At 37.5% G+C, this 26,965-nt stretch overlaps 1 protein-coding gene across 1 annotated transcript in view; it reads right to left on the minus strand.

Moving 5' to 3' along the window:
- Positions 1 to 26,965, minus strand: part of med1 (mediator complex subunit 1) — a 245,170-nt gene that overhangs the window by 90,172 nt on the left and 128,033 nt on the right. The window contains exons 6-13 of the mRNA XM_084434276.1: positions 17,529 to 17,661; positions 17,402 to 17,430; positions 8,652 to 8,723; positions 8,455 to 8,529; positions 6,871 to 7,034; positions 6,640 to 6,751; positions 2,543 to 2,667; positions 2,141 to 2,265 (exon numbers count right to left, since the gene is read on the minus strand). Coding sequence (XP_084290402.1) covers positions 2,141 to 2,265; positions 2,543 to 2,667; positions 6,640 to 6,751; positions 6,871 to 7,034; positions 8,455 to 8,529; positions 8,652 to 8,723; positions 17,402 to 17,430; positions 17,529 to 17,661 — 835 coding nt within the window. The remainder of the gene's footprint in view (positions 1 to 2,140; positions 2,266 to 2,542; positions 2,668 to 6,639; positions 6,752 to 6,870; positions 7,035 to 8,454; positions 8,530 to 8,651; positions 8,724 to 17,401; positions 17,431 to 17,528; positions 17,662 to 26,965) is intronic.

Raw genomic sequence — 26,965 nt, forward strand, 5'->3', positions numbered from 1 at the left:
CGCGCCCGCGCGTTTTGCTGGATTTTCTTCACATTGTAGCACTATAAACTTAAATTACTCCGTCATTTATGGTCATACAGAAAAAAGATATATAAAAAAAGAATCTGTGATATTTCTACTTTTGTATGTGTCCACTTACAATCAAATCAAAACATTGTGCTTTTGTAAAATAAAGAAAATAAACAGGGTGTGCGTTCTGCCTCTCCGTCGCGGTGAACTTTTTTTTCTTGAGCACGTCTATAAACTGAAACCAAACTCAGCGAATACTTGTCACACATTTATGAGCCGTATACCTTTATAAACATTTAAGTGTGTACTTTTAAATGATCGGATTCAAACTGAAAACAAATATTCTCTGTTTAAGTAATTTGTATAAAACCAACAAGATGTCCAGCTTCTCAAACGCTTCCTAATTACTTTTAATTTGAACACGCCCACTCGCGCAAAAGAGATTCACATGCAAATCTCCACATGGAACGCGATCGCGCTCATTACCTCAAAAACAAAACACCAAAACACTTCACAAGTCTCTGCTTTTCGTCGAGTTTGAAAGACGCGCCTGAGCTTACATTGGATTTAGGCTACCTCAGAAGAAGAAGAATGCGATTTGAAGACAAGAAAAATGCGATTTGAAGACAAGAAAGATGTACAAGGTAAGAAATTCTTACATATTAGTTTGTTATTGTTGCATAAATTTCACATTGCAGTTGAACTGTTGCTAGATATATGGTGAATATTATAATATTTAGACCCGTGTTTACTGTTACTGTGTTTGTGGATATCTGCTCAAATGTAGATATGTATATGGTAACCATAATGTTTTATATTTGAGCGCGATCGCGTTTGAAAAGCAAAACGCACCAAACGGCTTCATGTTTTTACTATTATCTCATTTCATATCATCATAACGAATGGAAACATTTGAAGTAACATGATAATCAATATATATTTTCTCTTGCTTAGTTGTTACTGAAATATTTTGGAAGATTTATAGATTTACAGCTGCTATGGTTATTGTTATTATTATTTTATGCAGCACTGCGCATAGCCTATGCTTACAAGGCACAACAAACCTGGTGTTCATTATATTATTGTTGGAAACATTTGTGTGTGTGTGTGTGTGTATTCTGTGAATTTTAAAAAGCAATTTTAACCAGAAAAATCTAAAATGTATTCCCCAAATCGTGCAGGCCTTTCTCTTGATATCAGTATGTTCACTTTTTTTTTTTCTTTCAGGGCCCAGATGCCACTGAGTCCTGCTGACTTCAACATTACATGAGTCTCTGTACATGAACATGGTAAAGTGAAAATCAAACACCTTGGAAATGAAAGGTATGTACAATGTTTTTAGGAATGGCACAAAGGTCTCTGTCTTTGGATCATTGGTTATCTTTGGATTATGTTGTGTTGTAAATAAATCAAACAATCTAAAAGCCATTCTTTTTTAAATCTCCTCATTCTTTGTGCAAGGTTGCTCAGAATGATAGGGGCCTGATAGCTCCTAATAGGGCCGTTAGGGGAGTGTCTTTGTCTTTCTCAGGTGTGAAAAGCTTACATATTAATGAGCTCCCACATAAAGCTTTGTGGCACAAAACACGTCGTAAAATTTTTAAATCAATATATTGTCTTATCTGAATGAGGAGTCAGGGTGATTTTCACATCGTTTTAGAGCAAATATTCTAGGCTACGTCATACAATTTTCAAAAGTCTTGTGAAGAAATAATCAGTATGGGTTTCATGGCCTTATTTCAGTGAGAATTTTTTTTTGTATTTTCACAAACCACGCATAAATGTCATTATCTCAAAACTACAAACTTTTACATACATGCTGCTGATATATTATTGTAGCAGAGTTTGTGCTGAATACAGTGTAATTAGACTTTAGCCATGAAAATGTCACAAGTAACAGAAATAAGCACAAATGTCAGAGCATGTCAGAACACCTCCAGGGCCCAGAAAACAGCTCAGACCTCAGAGGGTTAAAGCTAATATTTTACTCTAAGCGGCTTTATACATACGACCCCAGGTCTAAACACAGTATATTGTGTCAATATAGACACTGCTAGATATAAAGTGACCTAATATGAATTAACAAACAATAACTTTACAAACAAAAACCCCAGTGGTGTCTAATACTCACAGCATAAAAACGCATTGTTTGGGCCAAAGCAGGAGGACTGGCCCCTCCATCCTCATGCAGTTGGCTCTTAATGATGAGATCATATAGTGGGGACAAGGTGGGCGCAGTCTCAAAAACAGGGATGCCTAAAAAGATTTTTTTTTTTTTATTGTGAAGTAGAGCTATATTCATATGAAATGTTCATATGCAGTCTCACAGAAACACATGAGCAATTCTCATATTAACTCTTATTTTAATCAAAATTTGTGATATATCATGTGATTGACCAGTTAATATCAGAAGCATAATAACTAATAATAACTACATTAATGTAGAAGTCAATAATAGTCCATGTTTTGTTTCAAAACAACTAACTTTTGATCAATTATACAGCTAATCATCCAGACAATATTATATTCATACCTGTAGAACTGCCCATTTTTTTTATATATAATGCAGAGAATGGCATCAAGCAATTCATCTTCAGGAAGAAACACGCTGGTAAATCTACACAGTTTGAGTTTGTTACGGAAGAAAATGATGGAGTCCTAGGAAAACAAAAACAAACAAAAAACAACAGTAATTAAATAACGATCTGACATGACTCCAAAACATCACATTATATAGATTTTCAAATATCTTGAAAGAATAAAGACTTGGATAAATACTTAACAATAAATAATTATTATAAATCAATACATTTTATAGCAGTAAAATCCTGTGTTTTAAACAACTTCTATTTAAATATATTGCAAACAAAGCTATTATATGACTTCAGAATACTTAGGCTACTTTTATGATATAAACAGTATAAACAGCTCGTGGTCAAGTATGCAGCAAAATTCTGCTATTCTCATCTGCGTTCCATGGACAAGGTTCCCACTCTTTCATGAACATCAGATTCAAGGACTTTTTAAAGCACCTTTTGTTTTATATCAAGCACAATAAAGACAATAAAGATGGGTTTGTTACTGCCAACCTGGACTGTGTCTATCATTACTGCAGTAATGTTAAGGCATAAACTGACAACTAAAAACAAATTTAAGGCGCATATGACTTTTTAAATCCATTGAGGAGAGAAGGCTGGTAGAGTGAACGAGAGATGCAGTTTGCAGCATTCTTATCCCTGCTGTTAAAGGGGTGGTATAATGCCCTTTTCACAAGATGTACAAATAAATCTCTGATGTCCCCACAGAGTGTGCATGTGAAGTTTTAGCTCAAAATACCCCACAGATATTTTTTTATAGCATGTTAAAGTTGTCACTTTTTGAGGGTGAGCAAAAACGCCCCGTTTTTGTGTCTGTCCCTTTAAATGCAAATGAGCTGCTGCTCCCGGCACAGAGGGTGGAGCTTCAACAGCTCATTCTTAGCAGCTTCTATGGTCTGCGCGGGACTGTTTTTTAAGTCCCACTCCCGCCGGGGTTATATCCGCACCCACCCGTTCCCGATATATATACACTCTTTGTTCACCCGCTGTCTGCTTAGAATAATTTTCTTCCCGACCCGACCATCCCGCTAAATTTAGATCTCGTTTCCAAAATTTCACATTTACATTTCCACGGAGAAAATAAAAATGTAGTCTGCACAAAATTTTTATTTATTATTTTATTCGCCTTGTCAAGATACAAAATGTAACACTTTTAGGCATTTATCAAATTGCGCAAAGGTTTTTTTTTTTTTTTTTATCCCTATGATACATGAAAAAGACCCCCATACATCAGACTTGCCTGACGTGGGTTTCTTAGCATTAAACTGACCATTTTCCAGTCCAAGTTGAACGTCCTTCAAGGACAGCGCATCCACACTTTGCTCTGCCATCCTTTTTGAGGGCTGTATATTTACCACCGGTACAGTCTGCCCTGAGGACCGTTATGCACATGCACAGACCCCGCAAATACAATGCATGACGCAGAAAGGACTGGTCCATGCGTGCAGCGCGTGCATAACGGTCCTGAGTGCAGGGCAGGCTGTAGCCTATACCGGGTGGTCGATAAGATTAAGATTAAGTAAAGCGAAGATATGCTGTTCTGAAAGGACGTCGGGAACGTGATATTGAATGACCGACCGCTCCCGTTCAAATTACACCAGAGTTACCGACCGCTACCGTGTTTTAGTCGGAAATTTAATCCCGCGGCGCAAAATATCTGGTCGGGTCCCACGGGAATGCAGACCTCTACTTCTATTACCTAACACAGACATGCACTGAAATTTTCAAAAACATTTAGCCTTTTATGTTTAAACTGGAGTCACAAAGATGGAGAGACTCAAGAAGTGACATGTAGATAACATTTCTGAATGGTTAGTTGATGAATTTATGTTGCTTATGTGTAGTTATCTTCTAGTCATTGATTAGCATATTCTGTCTTGATGATCTATAAATCATGTTCCGGGGGTGGGGTTTATGTAAATTTTAGGGTTAGTGATGTCACTAACCCGGGAGGAATGTTGTGTAGTCCCTACCAGCTGTTTGTTGTAGTCCTTAAAAAGCAATTTCTTTAAAAGAAAATATCTCCCTTTGCTTTGAACTGAGCATTGCAACTTTCCTCCACACTGAATTAATTCAGTGAAAATTTGTCAGTGTTAATGCTGGTAACTTTGTTCGTAAGAAAAACAATTAAGTATTTTTTTTTATTAAATATTACAAATTATTTGTTAATCACCTGTAAATGGTATCTGCAGGGTTTTTAAATCTAATTTAAGGCTTTTAAGACCTGCACAAATAAAATTGATACAGTATTGGGGGAGATACAGTGTTTATTGTAAGACTGATGCCAGACTGTCTGGACCACGAGAGAGCTACTCTCTGAAAAAAACAAAGGAAATTAACATTTGAACTCTCTCTTGCAAAATTAGCATCCCCACCCAAGACACAATCACCTCAGTATTGTCTTAATTTACATGTCTTTCCTTTCATCCCCTCTTCCCCCATCTCTTCTCTCCACATGCTGAAACCATCTGATATTCACCCAAAAATCAATATAGTTTAATGTGAACAATTATCATACAACACTATACATGTTTGGTATCATTTGAAGGTCTCATTCCCAAAGAAGTAAACCAAAAGGTAATAAAGGTTTAAAGAGGTCACAAGATGTAACAAATCTATGGTGTCCCCAGAATGTGTCTGTGAAATTTCAGCTCAAAATACCCCCCAGATCATTGCTTGTCAAATTTGCCCCTTTTTGGGTGTGAACAAAAACGCGCCGTTTTTGTGTGCGTTCCTTTAAAGGATTAGTTCACCTCAAAATGAAAAATTCCTGATAATTTACTCACCCCAATGCCATCCAAGATGTCCATGTCTTTCTTTCTTCAGTGGAAAAAAAAATAAGTTTGAGGAAAACATTTCAGGATTTTCTACACACAATGGAGTTCAATGGCAACCAGAATGTTGAAGTTCAAATCAATGCAGTTTCAAAGGGCTTTGAAGTGCTTCAAAGGGCTCTGCACGATCCCAGCTGAGGAATGGGGTCTTGTCTAGTGAAACGATCAGTCATTTTCCACAAAAAAAAAAAAAAAAAAAAATTGTATATACTTTTTAACCACAATTGTTCGTCTTGTGCTGGTCTGAGACGCGCCATGCATTGCGTCATCATGTTGGAAAGGTCACGAATTTTTTTTTTTTTTTGGAAAATGACCGATCATTTCGCTAGATCCCTTATTTCTCGACTGGGATCGTGCAGAGTCCTTTGAAGCACTTCAAAGCCCTTTGAAACTGCACTGATTTGGACTTCAACATCTTGGTCGCCATTGAACTCCATTGTGTGTAGCAAAATCCTGAAATGTTTTGATAAAAAAAAAAAAAAACTTAATTTCTTTTCCACTGAAAACCTTCCACAGAGGTTCATTTTGAGGTGAACTAATCCTTTAAATGCAAATGAGCTGCTGCTCCCCGCAAAATACCACACAGATAAATCCTGAGCGAGAGATTGCATGCTCTTCTCGAACTTTTGCCTTTGTATTATAACTGGTTACACTGTTGTCGCTTGCGCCAAATGGCGGCGCCGTGGGTGGAAACGTGCAGATTAAGGGGCGGTAATATTATAATAAGATCATTTTTGACATGCTTGCCTAAACAAAGCTACTGGGTTGTCACTTTTCACATTTTCCTGGTTGGTAGATGCACCAGGGACCCAATTATAGCACTTAAACACGGAAAAAACAGAGAAACTAAAACTGAGCTAGTTAAATAGCTCCACGTTTCTCACACGTTCATCATGCAGGGCTTTCCCCCCCAATCACTAGTGCCGTTTCGTTCTGGCAGCGCATAAAGGCCCATTTTTGTAATAGCCCAATGCTCCTCTAACAAAATTTAGTTCATGTTTATTTCATGTTTATTTCAAGCACTTTCAAGGACCCATGTTTGTTTTTGCACACTTTCCAGCCCTTGAATCTATTTGTCTGAAATTCAAGTACTTATAAAAAGCGTGGGAACCCTGCATGGAATAGATTACACAAGATTACACCAGAATTGTCATTGTTGTTGATTGCATTGTTGTCCTTTAATTCCCCAAAGATCTAACCCTTTGTTGTCGACTGGATGGGATCCTGTGATAAGCGGAGCAATGGGAAGCTTGTAAACCGATGTTGTGCCCTCAACAGTCACTGACACACTCACACCTAAAGTACGGGGAACTGCAGAATACAAGAGGAGAAAATAATCAATGACCTTGAAGTAAATAAACACTAGATTGACATTTAAATGAACATTCAACAATTTTGTTGATATGATTTATAAAACATGATTTTCTCACTATTGACATCAGTGAAGTTCAGTTGGGCTCCTGTTCCCTCTTCAAAGATATCATTTGGAGAAACGTAACACTGTAGAGATACTAGATGACCGCCACTCCTCGCCGTCAACAGACCCACACTACCATGAAGTATGGTCTCCACAGTGTTGGCATTAGTGGCAATCCTATGATATAAATTGCTTGAGTAATTATAACCTTTCAAGCAAAAAAAAAAAACACAGTATTTTTCTTATGTACACTATGGTACTGAATGTCAACTGACAGGGATACAGAACCAGTGCCCAAAAATGATGCTATTTACAAACACCAATGGTGTAACTGACTGCTAGTATTTCTATTAATTTGATCAAAAGCAGGTCATAATGGCATAAAAATGCTGAATAACAGATCAGATTATTTTGGATGTGATCAGGGCAGGCTTAAAAAAAAAAAAAAAAATAATAATAATTTGAACCTCTGTTACGACTTCTCCAAAAGCTTAAAGGAGTAAATTGGGAAGATGAGATTAAATTGGGAGTTGTACAGATGATTTGCCTTTTAAATACAGGTATACAACCATGCCATGATCCCAACAGTTTTCATAGGATCTTAAAAACATATCACAGAGGCGACCGAATCATTGCTAAACACTCTCCCCCCAGGAGTGATCCTCCCAGCTGAGAAGCATGGTGAAAGCAGCATCATGGTTTAAAGCTTCTTTGCTGCATCAAAGCCTGGGCACATTGCAATCACGAAGGTACAATGAATGTAAAACTGTATCAAGAGATTCTACACGAGAATGTCAGCACAGAAGTACACAACATTGCGTTTTAGAGACGCTGAGTGATTTAACAAGACAATGACCCAAAAACAGAAGTAAATCAACTAAATAATGGCTGAAAAGGAAAATATATTTTTTCTGAGTCCTGACCTTGAGCCATAAATACAGATAACCAGCCCATAAATATAGATAAGAATAAGATTCTAACAGATTTATGGGGAATGATGGTTCAAACTGGTCAAAAGTCTTACAAGCAGCTACAGAAAACATTTGGTAGAGGTCTTGCTGCTAAAGTTACTAAATTCAAGGGTTCACTTACATTCTCCACTACTTTTTGCATGATCACTCAATGTTCTCAATAAATGTCTCACATTTTTTGAGTAATCAATGCAGAAATCCAGATATTTTCAAAGGGTTCACAAACTTGTGACTGACACTGTATGGATGTTGTGCATAATAGCTTCTAATGGTTCAAAAACAAAGCAGCTATGCTTATCTGTTGGCAAGGTTTTTCTACAAGCTATTTCACAGCTATGTCATTGTTAATTTCTCAAGACACAAGTAAAAATGTGGGCTTATTCTGAGAACAATCTGCAACTGGCCACTGTCTCTAGCACCTATTAGCACCATTTCTGTAGAAAAAATTAATAATAATTACCATATTCATGTCCCATGGTATTAACATAGTACTGCAAGTTACTTTAAAGAATAATATAATAATATCACAATATAGTATTACAATTGTACCATGTCCATTGTACATTTTTGCTAGTGTACGATACTGGGGAAACAGTTTTCTTGACAAATAGGAAAAGAAAAAGTGCCTGAACATATGCATCATCTTGGTGAGGTCTAACTCCAGGGACTGAAGCGCCAAATACATCTTTGTCTTTAGTTTGCTGTGGAATAAAATGAGAAAAAAAGTATTAAAATGCAAATAGAAACAGGAATTGCAAGTGTTTAATGATCTAATTTAAAAAAAATAAAAATAAAAATAAAAAGAGAGAGAGAGAGAACACACTTGTCTCCAGGGAGCTTATACAGGTTAACCAGACCCTTCAGGTGTTTGGAAAACTCATCAAAATTTTTGTCTCTGTAAAAATAAAGGTTAATGTTATGGTAAATACATTTACTGCTTTGGGTGCATGTACAGTGACAACGTTACAGTTGTTGTAACTTGTATAAAATATCTTGCATTCTTGAATCTGACTGGCTCATAGGTGACTTTAGGATGGCAAGTTGTATAAATGTAGGTCCCGTTTTGTCTGTCATTACAGTTGCACATTCTTTCTGGACACTTTCAAAATAATAGCAGCTTGGTTTGTTTCTAAGCAAAATATTTATTCAGTGACATAAGACATTTCTATCTTTACATTTATTCATTTAGCAGAAGCTTTTATCCAAAGCGACTTACACATGAGAACAATAGAAGCAGTGAAACTAACAATAGGACAACAATATGCAAGCGCTATGACCCTTCCCAGTTTAATCTAACGCAGTACATGTATTTTTTTTTTCTTTTCTTTTTTAAGATAATAGATATAGAATAGAAGATAAAGTGTTAGTGTTAATGGATCAGGTGTTGCCGAAAAAGATGCGTCTTCAGGCATTTCTTGAAAATGGCCACAGACTCAGCAGCTCTGGTTGAGTTAGGCAGATCATTCCACCAGCATGGAACAGACCAGGGGCCTCATTTATAAAGCTTGCGTACGCACAAAACGGGGCTGAAAACATGCGTACACCAGTTCCTGCGCAAAAGGTGGGATTTATAAAGAAAAACTTGACGGGAAAATTTGCGCACCTGCACGCAAACTCTGACCCATGCGTACGATTGTTTTGGAGATGGAGCACTTTGGCGACGCCGATGGTGAGCTGGAGTTAAATGTATTTTTGGTCACTTTTATACAGAAAATCTAAAGAAAATTAAACATATACAGAAAGATTATACAAATACAATTTCAGTCACTTGAAGCAAATATCCATTCCTTCTTAAATGTCCGCGGCAGCGAGCGTGTTGAGCCGTTTAGTGAAACTGACGCAAATAACAGTTTAAATAAATAAAATACTTCTGATATAAACATTTATATTAAATATGCCATTCAAATTAATGGAGTTAAACACTTAAACATGAAATCATTACTGAAGTTACAACATTTTTTTTAATTCAATCATTAGAAATATTTGTTGTGGATGCGATTGTTTTTGAACACTTTTCCTGTGGCGTGCTTTAATGTTTTAACCACAGAGATAATTGCTTATCATGATAATACCAGATTGTCTGAGAAAATAGTTTCGTGCAAATAATGCCCAAGGCCTATCTGTTTCCATTAAAAATATAAATCAATTAAAAATACAATTCGGCAAGTGGAAAAGATTGAGAAAAACTTTCTCTGAAATGTATTTTACACTATTTGATTTATGTAGGCTATTCAAAAACAAGGCAAGGATAGACAACTACTTGATTTGTATTAATGTAATGTTTCTTGTACCGTTTATATCATTTGCATATGATTATTCATCCACGTGATAACGTTTAAGTTTTATTTCGGATGGAGACGCATGTACGCACAATCTTCCGCTGACTGGGATTTATAAAGTGAATTCTGCGCAGGTTCTGGCGTACGCACGGTTTTATAAGTCTGAATTTTTTTTTGCGTACGCCATTTTTGGCTTTCGGGCGCACGTACACTTTTAGTAAGGTAAAAATGCACAGTTTTATAAATGAGGCCCCAGGAAAAGGTCAGAGAAAGAAATTGTGCCTCTTTGAGATTGCACTGTTGACTCAATAACTACAACTGTTAACTGACAATAAACTCTTTATTGTTCCATCACGTTCAACATAGCCGCTCTTCCTCTCATAGGAACGCCAGACTGAACTCACAAAAAAATAACGCGCTAACCCATAAAGGGTGCTCTTCGCACATGCGCAGTAAAAGAAAACATAACTTAATCTCCCTTTTTTTCTTTAAAAAAAATTATGTTCAAGTTTAGAACATAAGCATTTGTTATTATAACAGGATAACAGGTTAACTTAAGTGCTTCAGTTTAAATGACTAGACATTGACAAAACATAAGCAAATAATTGTCAAATCCATTCAGTGCTTAAGATAGCAAACACCTGTGCTGAGAGTTTTCAGAAGGCCAAGTGCAGATGCACCCTTTTCTTGTCAAGCAGTTAGCTAGCTGCTCTTTAGTGTCTGACCACAAGATCTGCTGAATTATTATTATTATTTTGAATAGTTCCAGAGTGTATAAGTTCCTTCATACTGCTGATTTCCAGGCGCAGTCTCTTTTCGGTTACAGATTTTGTAGATTTGAGAGCATCGAGAAGGGAATGATTGTCTATTACACACACAATAGGCACATTGATGCATGAGTAGCCACCAGTGGTAATCTCAGAGTATAGTGTAGCGAGGAAAACTGCACTGTCAACTCCATCTGCAAGTGCCAAAGTCGCTCCTGTACTCCGTACAACTCTCCTGATCCGTTTTGACTGCCAAGATATAGGTGAAAATTATCCATTTTCCCCCATAAGCATGATGGTGTGCCACCATCCTGAAGATTTCCCATTGAGGAATCACTGTACACCACCAATTTAACAGAACTGTTTTCCCTAAGTACTGGAACCTCAAGATGACCTCTTCTGATTTCAGTTTTCTGATAAGTTTATTTGCACAATGCAGGGTCTGAACAGTAGCATGCTTTGTGTTAGATGCCAACATGGATATGTCATATATTATGTCAGGTCGGCTTTGCCTGGCAACCCACAATATTTGTCCAATCTTTGATTTTAGCATATCCATCTCAACGTCTGTTAATGACGCTTCACGTTGTGTTGCTCTGGTGGGGTCCACTGGGATGGGTTGCAGATTTTTTATACATGTTCCTTGTTGTACTTGTATTTCATCCTCCTTAGAATGTACTTCTATTCCAACGTAGCTGAAACTGTCATGTTCTTCCCGTCCGACTTGAAAGGCAGCTTTCAATTGAGGAATGATATTTATGGAGAATGCATCTGTACCACCCCAAATAAAGTCATCCACATGTGACGCAAGAATCCCCATCACCTTGCAGGAATCATCCACCCAGTCAAATACTGCCGGATCTACCTTTGACACTGTAGCTCCCAATTGTTGCATGGTGTCTTTCACTCTGTTATACCAGAATAAAGAAGCATCTGTTAGGCCATAAGCACATTTTTTCAACTTCCATATGGTTCCTTTGTTCTGCACTTCTTGTGGAGGGTGAATGTAAATATCTCTGGTTAACTCTTTACCTTGTAAAAAGGCTGCTTTAATGTCCATGGAGTTTAACTGCCATTTATTTTGACATATGACTGCCATGATAATTTTCTCTGAGACTCTGAGGCACATGTAGGTGAGTCTTTGGGAAGGTCTTGAGTGTTCATTTCTTCAAAGCCTCTCGCCACTAGTCTAGCCTTACGTACAACTCCAGCAGTTGTTTCTTTAAGTGTGCACACCCACCTCGTGGAGATGCACTTCTGGCCTTCATCTTTCACTTCTTCAAAGACGTTATATCTTTTCCAGGTGCTGAGTTCTGTATTTTTTGCAGGCATGAAGAGATCATCATGTACTATCAATATATCATCTTCATTGTAGTCAGTGCTCAACTTAGCATGTTCGGATGGAATCACCTGAACATTGTCCATTTGTCCTAGGTTGACTGATGCAGTTGTGCCTTCAATTTCCTCAGGCTCAGTGTACTGCAAATTATACCAGTTTTTGTGCTTGCCGTTTGCCTTTCCTGCTTGGCCGAGGATTTTTCCAGTATGTATTTGTCCACTTTGATTATCTGTGTATTTAACTATTTGATCTTTTTTTAGTCTTAGACCTTCACAGTAAGTGGATGAGCAGGTTTGTGGCGTGTGGGATTGATCAAGACTATCCTCTCCAGGTACACTGATGCAGAAGGTTCACTGACATCTTCAGCATTAAGAGGTTCATCATTTTCTGGTGTCATTTCCTCATTTTCACTTTCAGAGTCACTGAGATCTGCTGCTGGTGTTATTGTGGGATTTTCATCTGTTTTCACTTGTTCTCTTTCTGTCTCCTCCATTTTTGTTTGTGGGTCATCCACCTTTCTTAGTCTGGATTGATGCACTTGAACATAGGTTCCACCATGCCTGACAAATACAACCACACTATCTTGGCCTATGACCACACCTGGACCTTTCCACTCTATTCGCTTATAATACACTTTGTCCCCCGATCTGTCATCAACGGGCCGCAGTTACTTACGAAGGGCTCTTCTAATTCTCTGAGCATTCAGCTTCTGTGAATGCTGTTCTCATTGCATGTAGTGTGGTGATTTGTTTAGCTATCCAACTACTCATACTTGATTCCAGAGCTGGAGGCTTATCGGTGAGGACTGAGGGAAGATTTGGGTTCTGCCCAAACACTAACTGGTAGGGACTATAACCATACACATTGTGCATTGAGTTCTTTGCCATTAGTGCCCAATCTAGGGCTGTTTTCCAGTCACAGTTGTTATCCCTCTTCAGTTTCAGCAAAATTTCAGTTAGAGTCAGATTGTGCCTTTCAAAAAGGTCATTGCTCCATGGACTGTACGCTGCCATTGTTTTAATTTCAATGTTAAACCTTTCAACCATGTCCTTCATTTCGTCATTATTAAATTCACCTCTATTATCACTAAACAGTCTGCATGGGGGACCATGAACACTTATCCAGCAGTGAATAAAGTGCTTCACTATCTCTTTTGGGTTCTTTGTGGTGACAATACTCCCTGCACTGAAGCGTGTGAAGTGATCAATAGCATGCAAATACCATACTCCATGCTCAAGCTCATGTAAGTCCACAGCCACAGTCTCATTATAGGCTGATGCCATAGGCAAACCCACTATCGGCTTATGTTTTGGCTTGCTGTATATGCTACATGTATCACAGTTTTTGACAATGTTCTTGAGAATTGTGTTGCTTTCTTCATCGTGATTACCTGAGCAGGCCAGTTATTTTTTCAGTCTATCAGCTAAAGCATGTCCAAATTGTCTGTAGTTTCAATAGGACTGTCTCCTTTTCTTTTGTTGTCATTTTTTGTCAGCAAGAATTTCTTTGTCAGCAAGCATTTTTTGTCAGCAAGAATTTCATTTTCATTTTGTGTCTTGTTCTCACTTGTCTCCTTTTCATCTGGATGACAGTCTTCTCTCAAATTCACACAGTAATGTCCTGAAGATGTTAATTCAAGTTTAACAGGTTGTTTAAACATCGTTGCTTTGTCATGTGCAATGTCCAGAACTGCACTCGCTCTTTTCAATGAAGTCTTGCTTAAAAGCATTGGTATTTCTGCAGGAACAACTTCTGTCTCTATTTTGCATCTGGTATGTCCGATCCTTGCTGGAATAGTAACTTTCCTTGTGGAATAAACAACCTTGCCATCACCAAATCTGAAAGGTCTTGCACTTTGTTTGTCATCTATTTTTAGTAACTCACTCTGTGGCAGCCCACTTGTATAATCTTCAAGCCATTTTTCTCCACACACAGTTCTTGTACAGGCTGTGTCAATCACAGCTGATCCCAAAGCCTCCACCATGAAAATGTCTGTGTTAGACAAAGATTCATTTGAAAACAAAGTGATGTTACATTCTTCAATGTCATCTTTTAGTCCTTCATATTTTGTCAGTCTTACATGTTCCTCTCTTATTTGGACAGTCCTTTGCCCAGTGATACGTGCTTTGGCAAATTGCACATTTCGTTCTTCCATATTTATCAAGGGGGTTTGTACCTTGAGCTATAGTTTGGGGTTGTTGTGTAGTGTTTGACTTGTATCCCCATTTTCCTGAGTATCTCATGTAATAGGCACTGTCACTATCTGTGTTTTACAGTGCACTGCCACCCTCTCGTGGTGAAGTAACGTTAGCTCCAAAAATTCTTTTCAGGGCTGATTTCATATCAGTAAAAGAAACGCTAGAGGAAGCTGTAAGTGCTAACTGTTTATCTTTAACAGTAAGTCCAGCAGTATCGAGTAGCTTAAAGGTACTACGGCGTCAGGACGCTCCATTTTGAACTTGCGTAGCCTGTTGTATAGACGCTAAAACTCGACGATGTATTCCACCATAGAAACACCGCTCTCTCTAGTGATCCGGTCAAACTCCGTGTACACCTCGTACTGCCGATCTTTTTCTTCTTTTAAAAACAGAGTTCAATTTCGCTATGAGTGTTTGCATTCTAGTGTCATCATTCAAATCCTCAGCGGAAATTTCCAGGGCACTGTCCCTTGCTCGGCCCGTTAGTGACAAAGTAACTGCCAAGGCTTGTTTTATTTTGTCCAGGTCAGTAACCCGTCTCCAGATTTCAATCTCATTTTTCCAACTTTCGTAAGCCATCTTCTCGTCAAACGGTGGGGGATTTTTGTAATTCCCAGCAGCAGCCATCCTCTGCTACCAATGTTGACTCTAACTACAACTGTTAACTGACAATAAACTCTTTATTGTTCCATCACGTTCAACATAGCCGCTCTTCCTCTCATAGGACGGCAGACTGAACTCACAAAAAAAATAACGCGCTAACCCATAAAGGGTGCTCTTCGCACATGCGCAGTAAAAGAAAACATAACTTAACATGCACCACAAGATCTGAATCTCAATTAGCATCCTTTACTTTGGGGACATTAGTAAAATAAGGAAATGCAATAGAGCAGATAACATTTTAGCTGTCAAATGACAAAGCATTCTACAGTATCCATCATCAGTAAATTACAATAAATAGCTATGATATCAAAACCTCTTTGTTAGGCTGGTCTGTTTGCAGGGTTCGTACACCTTTTCCAAGGTCAAATTCAAGCACTTTTCAAGCACTTTCAAGGTCCATTTTAAAGCTTTTCCAGCACCTTACACCACCGTAAATTACATACCAATACATAGTCAAAATTATTATTTCGTGTTTTTATCACATTAAAAGAGATAATGCTATAAATAGACAAGGTTTGAACAAAATCTGAGACAGTGCAACAACAACCTGTAATTCCATTTTAACCCAGCTTGACAGTGCACAGGCACCTGCCTGATAAAAAAGCCTATATTAATTTAAATAAAAATTTTTATTTCATTGCCAAGACATATACATTTATATACTGGAATAGAGCAGTTTAAATATTGCATAAGGCAACCTTCAGTGTTTCCCACACATATTCCCAGACTAATTTGTGGCGGTGCGCCACAGAATCAACACCGGCCGCCACATATTGCGTTTCGTAATAAATAAAAAAAAGCAAAAAAAAAAAACAGTGTCTCTGTCACTCACGTGTCTCTCTCACAAGCGATTGTTTGTCTCGCCAAAGCCTTATTTGATCGGTGAATGATGTATATGACTGCTGCGCTTGCGATAGGCGCATATTACGGAAAGAACGAGAGAGAAAGGCCCGGTCGCGCGCGCACGCGTCTTCAAACTGTCTTGCTCTCTTTCTCTCGTGCATATTGATCAAAATCAATTGAGAATTGACACGATGGTAAAAGATCGGAAGACCGAAATTTCACGTGGAGCATTCGGATATTTTTTCCCCTGAATTACAGCTGGGTGTGAATTGTGCTAAAAAAAAAGGGGGCGTTCCGCCCATTCAGCTGACATAAAAAAAAAAAAAAAAAACTTTTCCAATGATGAAATGTTTTCTGTGTTGACAAATCTTGTGCGATGTCCTAAACTGCCGGGATAAATTACACAACGCGTACAAGTCCGCTAATGACCCGTCCGAATCGCGAACTAATGACTCCTTTGAACGGATTCCATTTAATGAATGGTTAAAATTGATCTGTCCAACACTGAATCGGTGTATAACAAATCAGTAACACTTTACAATAATAATCATTTTTGATTAATATGTAATATAATAAAGTTCTGTGTAACGAATTATTAACGAAGGAACCGCCCCGCCACCACCACAAATTGCTTTCTAATCTGTGGGAAACACTGACCTTACAACTTGCATGACACTCCATCTGACACGATTTCTGTTCAGCAATCAACGATTGGTGTTATGCACTGGGCTAACGTTTGCAGGTTTTAATTTGCGGGTAGTTAACGTTACAGTTACTGTGCTGTAACTCTGGCTATGTTCACATATTCCACAAATGAACGTGCCATGACGGACATGCAATACTAACATTACATTATCACCGCTGTGCTAAGACACCCATTTATTTCAATGGCTTGCAGACGTTTGTTGCTGCGTCGACCACAGCGGAGCGCAGCATTGGCGAGCTTGCGTGCACGCCGCGGTCAAAGTTAAAAATAGTTCAACTTTTGCCACTGCGCTCTGTGACGATTACCCGCGCGGCCAATAAAAACGGGGCATCCAAAAAAGCGCAGAAATCAAAATGAAAACTCCGCCTTCGTGGCGCCTACTTTTGTTCAGACCAGCGTAGCGCAAATCGCTCTGTATCTGAAGAGCTACATTTTATTTCTCTATTTAATAAACTAACTATTCAGTCAGATAGGTATTTGTTGTGAAAGAAATACAGTTACAATTTCAAGCATTTAAGCATTTTATCCTAAATTTAAGCACTTTTCAAACCTTGAAAACACAACATCAAAATTCAAGCATTTTCAAGGATTTCAAGCACCCGTACGAACCGTGTGTTTGTGTCTAAGCATATACGATTTGTTGTGCAGTGTGTTTGACTGGGTACAATCATTTACTAAAGAGATTGAGTCACTTAGCAGCAAGTAAACAAACTACTTGAGCATAAATACATATTCCACATTGCTGAAAAATTTAATTTCACTTATATAGTTTGCTTACCGTAAATGCTGTATCAGCTCAGGACAACTCTACATAACAATGAGAGAAAAATCACAAAGTAAGACCACAGGGCATAGACAAACTGCTTTATTATTCTATTCACAATAACCACAAGTCTTCTTCTCACCACAGGGTTTTCACCATGGTGGGCCACTTTGACATCCACAAGCTTTCCTGCTTTATCCAAATGCACCTCAACGTAAAACATATCTGAGGTGATATAGCACTCAGTACGTGAGGGGCTCAGGTGAGATCCCAACCTGCAGGCACAGCACGAGAACAAAAGAAAGACCAAACATACCTTTTAGCAAAGTTGTGAAGTTAGGTCAAGTAAAATCAAGTAGAAATAAATCAGAACATGCTAGTAATGTTACGCATGACACCAAGGCTCCAAAACATGTATCTAGAAAGCATTGTGATTTCATAAGAAGCCCTGTAACTGAGGATTATTTTTATTATTTTTATTTTTTCTCGATTGCTCCTGTCTGCCTTGCTGCTGAGTGGTTTGTGTCTGTATGCTCCGTATAGCTTTCTGTTTTGAATCTTTATTTACTATCATTCCTTGTTGTTTATATTGCTAAATATAACTTACTCATCACCACACATTAACCTGACATCGCTAGCTTCAATCTAAATCATTATCGCTAGCACAACACGCTAGTAATTCGCTAGCCTGTTATTTATTTTTTCTCTTGCGCCTTTTATAAGTGCATCAAACAACTGTGGTGAGTAGGATCAGTCAACAAACATGGTGAGTCATGTCATCTCCTCCTCTTATTGTCACTTGCATTTCGTGTCACATGTATAACATAGCCTTCTCTGTCAGCACTAAAGGATTTACATGTGATAAATGCAGGGAGATAGTCAGGCTGACAGAGAAGATTTCAGAACTAGAGATGCATCCAAACTTTAATTGAGGATAGTAAGAGTGCAAGGGCTTTACATACTGCTTTGGATGCAACTGCTGCTCTTCTCTCTAGTAATATAGCACATAGTCTTAGAGCTCAAACATGAATTGGGGCTCAGGTCAGGAAGCAGACAGACTGGCTAAACCGACCGTCTGCTAGCTGTCTCACGTCATTGAGGTCAGATAAATCCAATCACATAGAGACTCTTTCACCTAGATATCATCATCATTTAGAAACTGTGTCTGTTCCCCGAATTAGGAAATACAAAAAACTCCCAAACCCATTTAAGGGTAAAAAAAAACAGATATAAAGCAGATGAACAAATGATAAAGCTCGGGTTGCTGAATATTCGATCCCTTACTTCAAAAGCACTTATTGTTAATGATATGATTACAGATTGTAACCTAGATGTGCTGTGTTTGACAAACCTGGCTAAAACCAAACGATTACATTACTTTAAATGAGTCCACCCCCCAAGATTACTGTTATAAACATGAACCTCGTCTGAAAGGCAAAGGGAGAGGTGTTGCTGTAATTTATAGTAATTTCTTCAGAATTACAAAGAAGTCTAGTTTCAAACATAATTCTTTTGAAGTGTTGGTGCTTAAATGTAACACTATCTCGTGTAAATTATAAATCACGTTTGAGTTTTGTGCTGGCTACTGTATACGGGCCACCAGGGCACCATGCAGATTTTATTAAAGAATTTGCTGACTTTCTATCTGAGTTAGTACTGGCTGCAGATAAAGTCCTAATTGTTGGTGATTTTAATATACATGTAGATAACAAAAACGATGCATTGGGATTGGCATTTAAAGACATTCTGAACTCTATTGGAGTTAGACAACACTTGCCAGGACCTACTCATTCTCGTAATCATACTCTAGATCTAATATTATCACATGAAATCAATGTTGATGCCGTTGAAATTCTGCAGCAGAGCAATGACATCTCAGATCATTATCTAGTCTCGTGTATACTTTATTTAGCCAAGGCTGCAAAGCCGACTCCGTGCTACAAATATGTTAGACCTATCACTTCTGCCACTAAAGATTGCTTTATTAATAATCTTCCTGATCAGTTTCATCATCTCAGCATCCCAGATACCTTAGAAGAACTCGATATTGTGACAGAAACTTTTTTCTTTCTCTTTTCCAGCACAGTTGCTCCTTTGCGCTTAAAGAAGATTAATAGTCTTCTTTAGGAAATAGGAAGGAAATAGTCCAATGCCCTGGAACAACAAGCACACTCAGGTCCTTAAGAGAGCAGCCAGAAAAATAGTGTTTCCCACACATAGACTAATTCGTGGCGGTGCGCCACAGAATCAACACCGGCCGCCACATATTGCGTTTCGTTATAAAAAAAAATGTTACGCTATTTAAAACACGCAGCGTATTCATTCAGCTGAATTTCCTTTCCCTGCTCTCCGTCTCTCTGTCACTCACGCGTCTCTCTCACAAGCGAATTTTTGTCTCGCCAAAGTCTTATTTGATCGGTGAGTGATGATAACTGCTGCGCTTGCGATAGGGCGTATTGCTGAAAGAACGAGCAGAGAGAGAGGCCCGGTCGCGTGCGCGCGCAAACTGCCTTTATCTCTCGCTCCCTCGCGCATATTAATCAAAATCACGATGGTAAAAGATCGGAAGACCGTAGTTTCACGTGGAGCATTCGGATATTTTTTCCCTGAATTACCGCTGGGTGTGAATTGTGCTAAAAAAATAAAAAAATAATACATTGCCTTATCTTCTCTGAAAAGATTCAGCTGACATAAAAAACACTTTCAATAAACAAAACAAAACCTATCCAATGATGAAATGTTTTCTGTGTTGACAAATCTTGTGTGATGTCCTAACTGCTGGCTGGGATAATCACACAACGCGTACAAGTCCACTAATGACACGTCTGATTCGCAAACTAATGACTCCTTTGAACCGATTCCATTTAATGAATGGTTAAAACAACTGATCAACTACTGATGAACTCTGAATCAGTGTATAACAAATCGGTAACACTTTACAATAAGGTTCCATTTATTAAACTCTAGTTAACTACATTAGTTAACATTAAATATTAATAAACTGCACATCTACAACATTAATCAATTAAAAGTTGTATTTATTAATGTTAGTTAGCCTAATGCACTGTGTGAAGTAACAATAAAAATACAGCTGTTCACTGTTTGTTCAACTAAGACTAACAAAGATTAATAAATACAGTAACAAATGTATTGCTCGTGGTTCATTAGTTAGCCTAATACATTAACTAATGTAAACAAATCAAACCACATTTAACACCTCTTAAAATGAGAATGTAAGAGTGCTTACCCCATTTTTTAGTAAGAGTGTTTAGCAAGATTTAACCTTTACTGTATTTTCAGGTTATCTACTGTATATGACAATGTGTAGAACAATTAGCAAAACAATCTTTTAGTTTAGACTGTTTGCGTAAATGCAGTTGGGTTGTCGAGGTCAAAACTCTAAATAAGCTGTGAATCAAATAAACTTACTATAAATAATGTTATGTCATTTTTTTTACTCTTACTGAATGTTTGGATTTTGTGATGGTGTGAATCATTTTTGATTAATATTTAATATAATAAAGTTCTGTGTAACAAATTATTCATTCATTGCTATAGGAGAGGAAGAATTGACTAAACTCGTTAAATCATCTAAATCGATAAAATGTATATTAGACCCTAACCGACTAAGCTATTGAAAGAGATAGGATATTGACATAGCTATTGACATTAGGATATGAACCAAAAACTTTTAAGCTGGCTATGATTAAACCGCTTGTTAAAAAAACTGTAACTTGATCCTGCAGAATCAGTCAATTACAGGCCGATCTCGAATCAACCTTTTCTGCCAAAGATACTAGAAAAGGCAGTATCCTCACAACTATGTTCTTTTTTTAGAAAGAAATTATATCTGCGAGGATTTTCAGTCAGGATTTAGACTGTACCATAGTACTGAGACAGCTCTCAGAGTCACAAATGATTTGCTCGTTATCTGATCGTGGTTGTATCTCTCTATTAGTGTTACTCGATCTTAGTGCTGCATTTGATACTGTCGACCACAACATTCTTTTAACCCCCTGGGGTCGGTGGTTGCGCCGGCGACACCAGCTCACTTTTTTTTCTTTGCAGTGCAAAAGAGACTCAAAATAATCTGTTGATTTTGATCTTACATTTAAGTGTAACATCGGATCTGTATATCCGCATCGGGGAATAACATTATAATCTCGTTCACGGTAGAGAAAGATGCATGTAGGCATACACAGGAAAAGTAACCGCGAAGACACTGAATTTAACATAAAACCGCCGTCATAATAATCACAAATACACTTGCATTGCTGTAAATTAGTTTTATGAATGAATGACTTGTTCTAACTGTTGCTGGTCTTCGTCAACAACACGCGCTTTTGCACCACCTGCTGGTGAGGTTGACTAACAGCAGATGCTCGGCAATCTACTGCTTTTCCTGCAGTTCCTGGATGTCAATGTTGAATTTACTGTCAAATTTGAACCACTGAATTTGTGGAAGCGAATTTGCAAAGCGAAATAAAATGGACCGAAAAATGCCTGTTGAATATTATAGGTTGTATTTTTAAACAGTTTGAATATTTTGGAACTGAAATATGAAAGGTGAATATGGATTATTGAATTTTTAATAATGAAAATGTGTTTGAAATGTTTTTTAATTGAAATATTCACAGCTTAAATATTGACCCATGTTGAATTTCAGCCCATAAAAATGCAAGCCCTAAAAATACAATGCATTAAAATGCAAGCATGGTTAATGCAATGCCTCTTTTTCAAGTAGTGCAATTCAACAGGATTTTTTGTTTCAAAAACATTTGCCATTATTTTACTTCCATAGTTTAGCTTTTACCAAACTATATTGCTACTGAGAGGAGTATAAATCAACTGAAATATGTTGAAATAAAATGTCTTTGTATAAGCAACATATTAAACTGCAAATTAACATTTATATGCTAATATATCAAAAACGATTTGTTACAGATGAAATATGAATGTTTAGACAAGATTTTGTTGATTAGTTTTGGATAGATTATAAAGTTTTTACTGTAAAAAAAGACTACTGCCCCATCAAATAAGCTTTTGTTCACCAATTTCCGCTCATATGTTAAATTTATAGTATTGGATGTTTTGTCAAAAATAAAGCAGGTATATTGAATTATCAACTAAGATGTTATTATAGTGTTTGTTCCAATATTCAAACTAATGAATCCTTAACTTTGAAATGCGTATGATAAAATGTATACTTTTTACAAAGAAAGACACTTGACATATTGTTAAAATTGTAATTGTTGTAATTGTAACCTTTTTAATAAAATAGCAAAAAATATATATTTACAAGGTGAATCTAAATAAAACAAAATCTAAATCAGTCTGTTTTATATATTACTTCTATAGACTCAAGAGCAACGTATGATTTATTTTATTTATTTTTTAGTAGGTGGGGTCCTATATGTCAATAAATTTAAATAGTTCAGCATCTCTAAACTTAATGTAGGCTAAAAAAACTTTTACTCTAGGCTATAATTAATGTATGAGCAACAAGGATCAAAAATAACATTACACATGACCATGATAAAATGTCTAACCTTTGTGTGTGTGTGTGTGTGTGTGTGTGTGTGTGTGTGTGTGTGTGTGTGTGTGTGTGTGTGTGTGTGTGTGTGAGAGAGACAGAGGAGACACCTGAATAAATAATTGTGAAAATAGATAGAAATGTAACAGTATGACTGTAAGCGTTGAGTACTCAGTTCACACAAATAGAATGAGAAAAAAGATAATTGAATCAGTTGAACTTGTAGGATACTGAATAGGCTACCTGACAAAATTATCAGGGTTGGAGAGTAACAGTATTATAGGCCTTAAATTGAAATATGAATAGGAACTGTACTGTTAAAGTTATAGGCTAGAATACACTGTAAATCGCTGGTATTAATAGTTTACTTTGGATTAGAAATGCAATCCAATACAAATAGCAATTAATGAATTGTGATCTGAGGAGAGTTTCTGCAGTGGTTCAAATTAAAATCAGTGTTAAACAAATCATTCAAAATTAATTAGATCATGCTGCTTTAAGTAATTAACCAAATATATTAATCTACAAATTACATTTAACAGATTGTATCATATGTGGGATACAATTTAAAACCAAGCCTCTTAACATTGTAAATTATAAGACAGCACTTTTTAAGTTATTATTGTTACATGCTTAATTGGTTGATGTTTCTCTGAGATTTGCTCATTTCTTTCAAGGTATTATTTATTCCCACTGCTTTATGCATATAATGTTTGTCCAGCAAAGCTCTGGTAGTATTCTCTAACAACTAAAATACTTTATTTTATGTTGTTTTCATTTGTCATGAGCTCTATATTTTAAGATGTACTAGGTGTTGATAAATCATATTCAATTAATGAGATTAATGTGCAAAGTTTAGCTTCAACTCAAACACACCTGAACTAGCTAAGCAAGGTCTTCAGGATTACTAGAAATATCCAGGCTACACTCTCAGAAAAAAAATGGTACAAAAGCCATCACTGGGATGTTACCCATTTAAAAGCTTTTTTATTATTAGTAGCCTTTAAGGTATAATATGCACTAGGGGTGTAACGATTCATCAACTACATCGATGTATCGATTTATATTCCTACGATCCAACTACATCGATCTGTGCTCGGCAAGTTGGTCTTCCGGACGACATATATCGATCTAACATCTTTTTAAAAGGTAATGAATCAATTGTATCGATACTAGGAAATAACGCATTGGATTTAAGAACGTCAGACTTTATATGGATGTTTTTTCTTAGCACTTTTAATGATAAAGGCGTTAAACGTTACTCGATTCAGTCTGCCTATCTGTGACGTCGTCGCCATGCGTGACGCGCCAGCAGCAGCGCAAAGACAACAAGCAGCGCAAAGTCTCTCACCTCAGAAAAACGAACTTTCCTGTCCTCTCAGCCGCTATACTGCAGTAGCGCGCACTCTTCAATTGCACGCGCAAATGCGGCGAAGCGCGCTGTATCACTTCACTAAAGTGCAAAAGACATACGAGAATGCAACGTCGTAAATTACCTGGTAGTGGTTGAGGAGAGATCCCCGTTGAGGAGAGATCCCCTGACATGATTGTAAAGCGCTTTGGGTGTACAGTAGTACATATGAAAGCGCCGATAAATGCCCGATTCTATTCTATTCTATTCTATTCTATTCTATTCTAAATTAGTAAGTTAAGAAATAAAAGTAAAATACCAATAAATTACGTTATTGGTACATCATGTGTGTTGCTATTTATCAGGAGCAGTTTCCATGTTTCTTTACCAGTTCTTCTAAGTATTGTGTATCACCATGGTAGCCTAATTGTTGTTTGTTTCCATAACAAAATGCCACTTACTGGTTATTTTGTATATTTTTATATGACTGTGGTGGCTCATACCAAGATTGTATTAACAAAAGCTAGTTTGGGACTACTATTTAATAGCTTAACCTCGCAGTGACTACTGTTTATCAGTATTTGTCATATTCTTAAAAAAAAAAATTGTATGTTACAGAGAGGAAAATAAGTATTTGAACACCCTGCTATTTTGCAAGTTCTCCCACTTGGAAATCATGGAGGGGTCTGAAATTGTCATCGTAGGTGCATGTCCACTGTGAGAGACAATCTAAAAAAAAAAAAATCCAGAAATCACAATATATGATTTTTTAACTATTTATTTGTATGATACAGCTGCAAATAAGTATTTGAACACCTGTCTATCAGCTAGAATTCTGACCCTCAAAGACCTGTCAGTCTGCCTTTAAAATGTCCACCTCCACTCCATTTATTATCCTAAATTAGATGCACCTGTTTGAGGTCGTCAGCTGCATAAAGACACCTGTCCACCCCATACAATCAGTAAGAATCCAACTACTAACATGGCCAAGACCAAAGAGCTGTCCAAAGACACTAAAGACAAAATTGTACACCTCCACAAGGCTGGAAAGGGCTACGGGGAAATTGCCAAGCAGCTTGGTGAAAAAAGGTCCACTGTTGGAGCAATCATTAGAAAATGGAAGAAGCTAAACATGACTGTCAATCTCCCTCGGACTGGGGCTCCATGCAAGATCTCACCTCGTGGGGTCTCAATGATCCTAAGAAAGGTGAGAAATCAGCCCAGAACTACACGGGAGGAGCTGGTCAATGACCTGAAAAGAGCTGGGACCACCGTTTCCAAGGTTACTGTTGGTAATACACTAAGACGTCATGGTTTGAAATCATGCATGGCACGGAAGGTTCCCCTGCTTAAACCAGCACATGTCAAGGCCCGTCATAAGTTTGCCAATGACCATTTGGATGATCCAGAGGAGTCATGGGAGAGAGTCATGGGAGAAAGTCATGTGGTCAGATGAGACCAAAATAGAACTTTTTGGTCATAATTCCACTAAACGTGTTTGGAGGAAGAAGAATGATGAGTACCATCCCAAGAACACCATCCCTACTGTGAAGCATGGGGGTGGTAGCATCATGCTTTGGGGGTGTTTTTCTGCACATGGGACAGGGCGACTGCACTGTATTAAGGACAGGATGACCGGGGCCATGTATTGCGAGATTTTGGGGAACAACCTCCTTCCCTCAGTTAGAGCATTGAAGATGGGTCGAGGCTGGGTCTTCCAACATGACAATGACCCAAAGCACACAGCCAGGATAACCAAGGAGTGGCTCTGTAAGAAGCATATCAAGGTTCTGGCGTGGCCTAGCCAGTCTCCAGACCTAAACCCAATAGAGAATCTTTGGAGGGAGCTCAAACTCCGTGTTTCTCAGCGACAGCCCAGAAACCTGACTGATCTAGAGAAGATCTGTGTGGAGGAGTGGGCCAAAATCCCTCCTGCAGTGTGTGCAAACCTGGTGAAAAACTACAGGAAACGTTTGACCTCTGTAATTGCAAACAAAGGCTACTGTACCAAATATTAACATTGATTTTCTCAGGTGTTCAAATACTTATTTGCAGCTGTATCATACAAATAAATAGTTTTAAAAAATCATACATTGTGATTTCTGGCTTTTTTTTTTAGATTATGTCTCTCACAGTGGACATGCACCTACGATGACAATTTCAGACCCCTCCATGATTTCTAAGTGGGAGAACTTGCAAAATAGCAGGGTGTTCAAATACTTATTTTCCTCACTGTAAGTAAAGGGGGACAGAACTTGTGTCAACAATTTTTGTATAAACAAATGTATTATAATAGGCCTATATAATTCCTAAAAAGGTGGGCTTGATGACCATGGGGAAATGTGGGTCCCACAGCCAAACTATTCAAAACATCATTCAATGTTGTGATAATCGTAATTAATAAAATCGCAATTACAATTTCAAGGGAATAATCGACAATTATCATTTTTGTCATAATCGTTCAGTCCTACTTTATTCAAATAAAATGTGAATGCATTTGACATTAATTGTTGTTTACTTGTTTGTTTATATCCATAATTAATTAATACCTGATTCCCTTACAAGAATTTTTGGCTAAAAAGTCACTGAATCGATTTCAAGTCACTGAATCGTTTCGGATTGTATCGTTCTAAATGAACCAATATCGTAAATGAATCGAATCGTTGTTAAAACGAATCGTTACGCCCCTAATATG

Source organism: Rutilus rutilus (genome assembly GCF_951802725.1).
Source record: "Rutilus rutilus genome assembly, chromosome: 16".
Taxonomy (NCBI): Eukaryota; Metazoa; Chordata; class Actinopteri; order Cypriniformes; family Leuciscidae; genus Rutilus; species Rutilus rutilus.